The sequence below is a fragment of the Oncorhynchus clarkii genome, chromosome 9, assembly GCF_045791955.1.
Source record: "Oncorhynchus clarkii lewisi isolate Uvic-CL-2024 chromosome 9, UVic_Ocla_1.0, whole genome shotgun sequence".
NCBI lineage: Eukaryota > Metazoa > Chordata > Actinopteri > Salmoniformes > Salmonidae > Oncorhynchus > Oncorhynchus clarkii.
In genome coordinates, this window is record NC_092155.1 from 67,713,432 (window position 1) to 67,722,836 (window position 9,405).

The window sequence follows — 9,405 nt, forward strand, 5'->3', positions numbered from 1 at the left end:
CAAAGACTGTGGTCTGACCAGGAACCCTTACCAAGATGGCTGCTAGTGCTGAATTGAAATAGTAGCACTCTTTCTCTCTTGTGGTGGCCCCATGCATCCCAAAGCATTAAGATGATTAAGTAAGTAAGAGTCCTGGATGGGCCTCGTCTACCCATATACCAAATGAAAGGTTTAGTTGTGTGGGTTTGTGTGTACAGGAGGCTACTGGTCTACTTACAGACGTTGACCCACTCAGTGACTCGACACTCCTCACAGAGCACGTAGCAGCACCAGTGGAAGCGGCAGTGGCACCTCTCACTACGTGTCTGCTTCAGGATATTGTGCCCTCTCCCGCAGCACAGGGACCCGCAGCTGTCCATGCTGTGGCTGGTCTTGTTGCAGATCCGTCCCTGGGTGCCCAAGGAGTCCAGGGACGGCTCCCGCTCACAGAAGTCTGGAGACTTCTCAAAGTAGACCAGCTCCCGTGACACACTCGGCCTCCGCCGACCCACATTGTTTGGGCTACCCACGCCCCCAGACCCAGATCTGGATCCTACTCCGGCCCCGTTCCTAACCCCATTCAAGGCTCCATTGCCAGCTGCGACCCGGGGGTTGAACACCCCGCTGTTCTTGTTCTGAGAGTTGATGAAGATGGCGGTGAGGAACTTATCCCTCAGCAGAGAACCCAGCAGCCTGAACTCAGGAGACACGTACCAGCAGGTCTTGAACTGGCAGCTGCCTGACGTGCCGTGGCACTTACACCTCCGCTTCATGTTGTCAGTCACAAGCTGTGCAGGGGGAAACAATCATGTCACTATCCATAGAAGTGTAGAAGGCTTTTGATTGCAATGTACTAGGCTAACAATTATAAACGTATTTAAAGATACACCATGCAGAAATCGCTCCGCCATTTCCTGGTTGCTAAAATTCGAATAGTTTGCCTAATTTCAGTTTCTGTGACAAAACAAGCAGGAATGGCATAGTACCATCAAAAACTGCTGTGAAATATATTTTCCATAACCAAAAAACATTGTTTTTGAAGCTGGTGTACAAAACTGAAAGTAAAAGATGAAAAAAATCTAACTGAAGAACGGGAAGCATAGAAATAGCAGACAAAGAACATATATACAATTCTTAGACTCACTTTCAATGAAAATAAAAGCTCTATAACACCCATTTCTATGTGAATTTGGTCAGGTCACCTAAAAAGTTACACATTGCAGCTTTAAAATGGTTTATACGTGTTTTATAAATATTTTATTGATTGTTTATGAATCTGTAATAAACGTTTATAACTAATTAATTCAATTAAATATTAAATTCCATAAATGTTAGAAAACTTGATGAATTCCATTGCGAAACCTTCACCAAATGAGAGCCTGAATCCTATCTGCAGTTATCATCTTGATAAAAATACAAAAGATTAATCCTATCTGTCAGAGTCTCTGCTCACCTGTCGGCCCACCCTGTTGTTGTGGATCCTCATGCGGGCGTGGATATCCCTCGGAGTCCCCCGGGAGTCCAACCAATCCCTGGAGAATCTCTCACCGAAGCGGGTGTCATGGCTACAGCCCCCCCACTCCCAGGTTTCCTGCTGGGGGCTGAAGTCCTCTGGCAGGGGATTGAGGAGGGAGGTGGGGTGGGTAGAACCAGAACGCTGGCTGGCTGGCACATCTCTGAAATCCTGGGGGGCGGGGGGGCCTCCTCCCCCGTCCCCTCCCATGCCCGCTCTGGCCCCGCCTCTCTGTAGGGTCTGCAGCTGCAGTTGGGTGAGTTTGAGACGGATCTTGTCATCGTCCAGGCGACGCTTGGCCTCGCAGCCGCAGTCACGGAGCTTGCCCAAGCTGCAGGCAGAAGCCACGGAGTGTGCCACACCCGCTGCCAACAGGGACAGAGAGAAGGCAGTCTCCCTGAAGCCTGTGGGAGAGCGGAGAGAGACACATCAGAGTCCTGATGTCATCATACTGGGTATAATCTAGATACAGGAGAGCTTCATATTCTTTCATTATTTTAATTCTATAAAGGAAAACATGTGAAGAAATGCTTTTATGTCAGCATCTTTTTTTGTCCACTATCCCCACCTATAGGGCCTAAAAGTCTTCCTGACAGGGAACTGGAGTTTTTTCTGGTCAGATCACATGGAAAATATCCTGTCTGCATGTCCACCCTCCATCTTTCTCTGCCCCTGTGTCTCTCTCACCCCTGTTGAGGATTGCGCTCTGGTGGGGCAGCTTGTTGAGGCTCTCCAGGGCAGAACAGTTCCACCGTTGATCTCTGAGCTGGTGCTGGCACTCGTGGATGGCCACCTGGGATGCACACAAATAAATACACCATCAGAATGGACATTGGCATTTTCAAATCAAATCAAAGTTTATTTGTCACGTGCGCTGAATACAACAGGTGTAGTCGACCTTACAGTGAAATGCTTACTTACAGGCTCTAACCAATAGTGCAAAAAAGGTATTAGGTGAACAATAGGTAGGTAAAGAAATAAAACAACAGTAAAAAGACAGGCTATATACAGTAGTGAGGCTTTAAAAGTAGTGAGGCTTTAAAAGTAGTGAGGCTACATACAGACACCGGTTAGTCAGGCTGATTGAAGTGGTATGTACATGTAGATATGATTAAAGTGACTATGCATATTGAATGGGTGGTAGGTGGGACACAATACAGATAACCCGGTTTGGCAACATGACTAAAATGATGGCCATCTTGGTCATTGAATCTTCATTCCAGACCCTGATAAAATATGGTCAAATATTGTATAAAACAATTGATTGTATTATATATATATCTATCTATGACCTGCATGCCCTGCAGGGCTGAAGCCGTCACGTCGGGGCTCCGAACACACAGACGCATCTGACGCTTGCTCAGGCCTGCCAGCCGCAGGCAGACAGAGGTAGGGGTCAGCACTGGATCTCCTGCCACCTTCAGACCCAGGATGTCATTACACAGCACCCTGAGGTGAGGATACAGCGGAGGTAGTACAGGGTCATCAGCAACTCTAGAGCAATATCTATCCGTGAAGTGCCTGCTCCGACCCTCCGTCTAACAATGAAAGTGTCATGTAATGAAATGAACATTCACAGAAAGGTATTTGCTGACACAGCTTAACACTACATTCTGGGAAAATATGTATTTTCAAGGAAATAGAATGTTGATTATTATCTCTGGGATTACCATCCTACTGTATCTACAGTAGGCCTATTTACATATATTCACTATTAACATTTTAATTACACAAGTTCCAGTGAAGCACAGTATTGTAAAAAAAAAATGTGCCGTAGAAACCTGGATGGCATTGTTACTAAACCATCTCTGTTTTGCATGTCCTTAATCATTCAGTCCCCCAACTGTTGGTTCTGATTAGCGTGTGTGTGTGTGTGTGTGTGTGTGTGTGTGTGTGTGTGTGTGTGTGTGTGTGTGTGTGTGTGTGTGTGTGTGTGTGTGTGTGTGTGTGTGTGTGTGTGTGTGTGTGTGTGTGTGTGTGTGTGTGTGTGTGTGTGTCATTACAGGTCACAAACAAAGAAACATTTTGAAAATCGGGATGTCAGCGGTAACAGCAGGCAGCAATAGGCATGTTAGTGAGACAGAGTTGAACGCAGACATCAAGGCATTGTAACATGTGCACCAACAAGTTATTTAACTAAAATAGAATATTAGATCAACCTCAGGGAAATATCAGTAACTTAACAAAATCTTCTTCTGACTTAACTTTTCGATTGAATTATTTCTCATCCCCGGAATGCTCATTGAACATCATCTCCACTTTATCAACTTCTCATCACTCTCTCGGGCTACTTACGTGATTGCAGGTGACGTAAGTGCCGCTGCCAAAATCAGGACAAGGTCCCAACTGAATTTATGTGATATCTCCATTTTGGTAAGCGTCTTTCCCGACGTGACATTAAAACACTGGTGTGAAAATCGATTAAAAGAAAAATTGGACAAGAGTGGAGTAGATTAGCGATGTGCCTCCAACAGAACGAGGAATGAAGAAAGAGAGCAGAATAGTTTGGGGCGAACGTGAAGGGGAGGAGGAGAGAAAATAAGGGAGGGGAGATGTCGCTACAGGCGGTTGTTTTCGAGGTATTGAGCTTCTGAGAAAAGCATCAATAGTTGACAAACCATTATGTGAATTTGACCGACAGCCAATAAGTGTCACAACATATCCAAAGATTTTTCGCGCAGGTACCATTTTCCTCACCAGCATCACCATCTGTGAGTGAGACATTGTACTACCATATAATAATAGAAAACACTTTTATATGTAACATCACTGATATGGATGTTTACTATTTTGTTGGATACAACTGAAAGAAAACGAAAATGTATTCAGATGAAACCCAAGAGAGAAATCATTCCAGATATGTCTAGGAAATAAATGACTATAGTGTTGGGGGGAGGGGATTGGTTGGTTGCTGCTGGTTCCACTGTACGACAGGGAGCTAGAGGCAGCAGCAGGCAGGCGCACGGCTCTCTTCGCGGCGCTCCAATGATACTTGGGTAAACAGTCATCTGTTACCCCTCTTCCTTCTCCCTTCCTCCCACCTCAATCAGCTCGTCTGTTCTTTATTATTGTGTTTGAAACAACTTCATCATTCCATAACAGTTTGATCTTTTTTTTCAGCGAATGAAATAAAACCATTTTCATACAGTAGGGAGAGGCTATGTTTAATGTAATTTGCAAACAAGTCATCAAAGTTTGAGTTCAATTGACTTAAAGTTCAAATAAGTTATTGTTTATTGTCCAACTTCATCAGTTTTCGACTTGTTTGATAAACGGATATTTTCACGCTTCATAATTTTTCCTAGAGGAAAGTGTCGCACAAAACCAAAAATGTCTTCTCTCTGTCTTTTTAAGTTTGGCAAGTTGCCTATAACATGTCTGTGCCAAAATAACACCCATCCTCTTGTCTGTCTTTTAGCCTTTGGAGACTATAGCTTCCCAAGAAATGACAAACGCACCAGATGAGATGCTGTGGCCTCTGATAAAGGTTTTCCACCCAGCTGGTTTAGGGTGTTTGATATGTACTGCCCATGGGATATCCCTCAGGTTGACTCAAATGAAGTAAAATAGTCTTTATATATCAGGCACATAATCAGTTACTTGGCACAATACAATTATAATGTAATCAACAGGTCCATCCAGATAAACTATCGAGTTCCATTTCATCCTTGTTCACCATTCCAAATAACTACATATTATAACATAACATTGTGTGAAGTAGTTTCATAAAATGTAGTTAAAACCCCCCTTAAACGCCGCCGGTTCACATAGTGACACCAATTCTTCATTTAATCTCCTTCTATTCCCTAAAGTCCGGCAATGAAAATTGCATTAGCATTCTAGCTTGTCATGTATATCTAATTGGCTTAAAATGTGATTTGAAGTTGATTTGTGCATAAAGGGCGTCGCTTTATCCGGATTGCGGGCTCTAATCTGCTCGGTGTCGCATGAGCGCCCCGGGAAGCCTGTTTGAGCAGCAACTTTAAGAAGCAGGAGTATAAATGACGTAGGATACCTCTCATTAAATCCTCTCGACAAAAGAACCCTTCCTCCTGCTATCATGTCCTTAAACCATGAGGGGGAGAGAGAGGTTAGGCACGTTTGGTTCTTTGGAAGTTGTGGGAACATGTGTTTTTGGTTTCACATTGGTTGTGGGAACAAAGTCATATGTTTCCTGACCGATAAAACTGAATGTTTTTTAAATGTTCTGAGAACAGAAGTGTAGCTTTTGCCTATTCTGGGAACGTATATTTTTAGGTTGCAGGGAGATTCTGAGAACGTTTTACTCTGGTACCTTGAAAGTTTTCCTGGGGTGGGGTGGGGGGGTTATTAATGATATGAGAACAGAAAGTATAGGTTATTTGGAAGTTTTTAAATAACTTCCTTAAAACTTTCACTGAATGTTTCAATAAGACTTTTACACAAGGCACTACAGAGGGTAATGCATAGCCCAGTATATATATCACTGGGGCTGAGCTCACTGCCATTCAGCACCTCTATACCAGACGGTGTCAGAGGAAGGCCCTAAAAATGGTCAGACTCCAGCCACCCAAGTAATAGACTGTTCTCTCTGCTACAGCACGCCAAGTGGTACCGATGCACCAAGTCTGGAACCAACAAGACTCTGAACAGCTTCTAACCCCAAGCCATAAGACTGCTACTTTTGACTCATCACATACACTGCTGCTACTGTTGATTATCTGTCCCTTTATTCCTAGTTAGATGTACATCTATGTCAATTACCTCGTACCCCTGCACATCCACTCAGTACTGGTACCCTGTGTCTATAGCCAGTTACCATAACTCATTGTGTATTTGTTCTTACTTGTATTATTACGTGTTTTACTTTTCTATTATTTATCTATTTTCTTTCTCTCTACATTGTTGGGAAAGGCCCGTAAGTAAGCATTTCCCTGTTATTCTACACCTGTTGTTTGCGAATCTAATGCCATTTTTGTTGTTGATTAGATGTAATAACACTGTTAGCTTATTTTGGGTTAACTGTTTTGAACTGCAAGCACAGATAGGACACATGGAAATTCATTTCCTCAGCCATTAATCATGCAAACACATGCATCTTTTAGTGTGACACGGCATTAGATTCAGATTGTTTGTGTCGCACTGCTTTGCTTTATCTTGGCCAGGTCGCAGTTGTAAATGAGAAACTGTTCTCAACTGACCTGGTTAAATAAAGGTGAAAGAAAAAGATTCAAACCTATAATCTTCTGTTTGCTAATTAGTCTCCTGCGCCACCAGGATGGAGCTAGCATGTCGTGTTTTATTACACATACAAAACTATTCAAACAGAAGCCAGGTAGTTCAAGATTGATGTAGAAATTGGACATCTATCCATGTCCTTAGGACGTTGGGAGATTACTTAAAAACCGGCCATTAGGGGCAACAATGAGCACTATTACCATCAAGTAGGCTTGCGTTTTGCTAGGGTGGGTGGGCATAATCCCGTCTCTGGATCAGAAGATTGCGTGTTTGATCCCAGTCGTGGACACTGTTTTTTAATTATTGGTTTTAACCTGAGCCCAAACCTTAACCCTTACCTTAACCATTTCGAATGAGTGCCTAAACTTAACTATTAACTTCTAAATTTGACTGTGGATAAATTGAATGATGCAGGGCAGCAGGAGCAACAAAAACACTTAGAAATAGGACTTTTGGTGAACGTGGATGCATGTCTAATTCTGCAGTGAGACTGTGAGGGCTTGTTACAAACAGGACCCATTTCAAAGGGAACAAAGACTCATTAAGATCAGGTGTGGCCAATTAGTGGGTGCAGCCATCACACCTGAACACACTAACAAGATGGAGGACAGTTTTGTTGATGCTGCGATGTTTTGAAATGCAATTCTTAGAACGTTCTCTGAATGTTACTAAAGTTTTTGGTGTTTTTTATGGAAAGTTTCCTTCACGTTCTGAGAATGAAATGTATGTTTTTAAATAACATTCTTCGAACTGTCTCTGAACGTTATTCACTTTTTCTTCTGCTTTTGATGGAAAGTTTCCTTAAAGTTCTCAAAAACAACTTGAGAACATAACTTTAAATAGAACCATGAGGAAACGTTATGTTGAAGAACTGCAATTCCCACAGAAGAACATTGTTTTTTAGCGTTCTTGGAACAATTTGAGAATATTCCCAATGTCAAACCAGTTGTAGAACGTTCCTAGAACATTACCAAAATGCGAACTAAATGTAACCAACTTTTAGGAAACGTTCTGTTAAAGTCATGAATTAAGAACAAAATAATGTTTTTGTTTTTTGTCATGTACAATGCCTTGTGCTGAGAATGTTCCAAAGACAAGCGACTATCTTGTACCATTCCCGAGAAAGTTGTGGGCAGGTCTTATGCAAAATAACCATAGGACAACCATGCTCTCACCAAGCTCTCTAAGAAACATATGGTTCTCAGAATGTTATGTGCTAGCTGGGAGAGAATTATCAAATGTCATAATTTCTTGTGGCTGATCCTAGATACCTAAACAAGAAACTTAACTCCAACCATATACAGAAACAGATAGGACAGTATAAGGACACCATGTAGCCTGATTTCAATTAACTGTCTGTCTATGGGCCTATGGGGCATATTTGCTCATATTCCACCCAGTCTGTAGTAGATGAGGAGACGCCGCAATGTGGCTGATGATTACAAGCCACATGCGTCGAGGGCGGTCTGCAAGCCAGATGTTTTGGGAATTAGCTTTTCTTCTTGGGTGACATTTATGAAAACTTCTAAATCATTTAATTAAGAAAAATTCCCAAATTGATTAATCATCTTGAATTTATAATGAATGGCACACATACACAATCCATGTCTCAATTGTCTCAAGGCTTAAAAACCCGTCTTTAACGGTCTCCTCCTCTTCATCTACACTGATTCAAGTGGATTTAACAAGTGACATCAATAAGGGATCATAGACTGACCAGGTGAATCCAGGTGAAAGCTATGTCATGGAAAGAGCAGGTTTACTTCATGTTTTGTACACTCGGTGTATGACATCGGCTGATGGAGAAGGCAGAGAAATGTGGCAAGCCACTGAAAACATCTTGAGAATGTAGGCTATACTAGAGTTTGATAAAGAAGGAGGAGACGCGGTTAAGGGAGTAATCCAACCAGCGGGTAAAAAGTGCTGTTTAGATGGCTCATATTCCGCTGTAACTGTACTGTACAGTATAACACCGACCAACCTCGCGCATGCATCATAAATGGGAGGAGAAAACCAGGCTGTGCGCACTCACAGCCACAGCACATCTCCACACACAGACACACACATCTCAGATTTTTTGACTTAATTCAGGAAGACTGGATGTGGAAGACAGAGCATGATCCTGTGGGAAAATACTACAAGCATTAATAGCCATCATTTCTAAAGAATCGTTGGATTGTTTGATTACCGTGAGATTCCGTTAGTAATATGTGTAATTTACACTGGTGGATTGCCTTGGCTATTTTTTATTTTCCTTTCTCCTCCTTTCTGTCCGTTTTTGTTTTCTTTATTCATTGTGCCCTATGAAGGCAATTAACTATCCCTCCTACCAATCCTATTGACAAGAGGGCAAAAAAAAGGGACATGAGAGCAGCAAATCCCTTTTGATTCCTCTTGTAGCGCTCAATAATTAAAGAATGTGTTGCCTATCACTCATGGAGGGGATCAAGTCTTCCGGACTGTCCCACGCGCTCAATGTGCTGCTGCTGTCCAGAGCATCACTACAGAGATAGACAGAGAACGTGAAGAGAACAGCCGCAGCATCCTGCAGCCGAGCCTGGAAAGACACTTCAGCTGCACTAGACAAGGACTCATTTAGCAACCTGTCTCCTCCGTCTGACTGTCTCCTCACCAGATTCATTATTATAGGAAAGGCTCCTCGTTGCTTTTTCCTCTCTAAAGTCCCGTTCTTTGGA

General features: G+C 42.6%; 1 protein-coding gene across 1 annotated transcript; it reads right to left on the reverse strand.

Annotated features, from left to right (window-relative positions):
- Window positions 1-209: 209 nt before the first annotated feature.
- On the reverse strand, window positions 210-3,908 carry LOC139417370 (protein Wnt-10b-like). Its single transcript, XM_071166640.1, has 5 exons — window positions 3,788-3,908; window positions 2,785-2,941; window positions 2,180-2,285; window positions 1,433-1,896; window positions 210-767 (listed from the first exon to the last, which is right to left on the reverse strand). Exons 1-5 carry the CDS (start codon window positions 3,859-3,861, stop codon window positions 210-212), a joined length of 1,359 nt encoding a protein of 452 aa, XP_071022741.1. The 5' UTR covers window positions 3,862-3,908.
- Window positions 3,909-9,405: the final 5,497 nt, after the last annotated feature.

Coding starts and splice junctions, on each gene's coding strand:
- LOC139417370 (XM_071166640.1), bottom strand. CDS start 3,861: ATGGAGATATCACATAAATTCAGTTGGGACCTTGTCCTGATTTTGGCA. Junction 2,286..2,784: donor CAGCCCTGCAGGGCATGCAG/GTCATAGATAGA, acceptor TGTGCATCCCAG/GTGGCCATCCACGAGTGCCA. Junction 768..1,432: donor ACAACAGGGTGGGCCGACAG/GTGAGCAGAGAC, acceptor CCCCCTGCACAG/CTTGTGACTGACAACATGAA.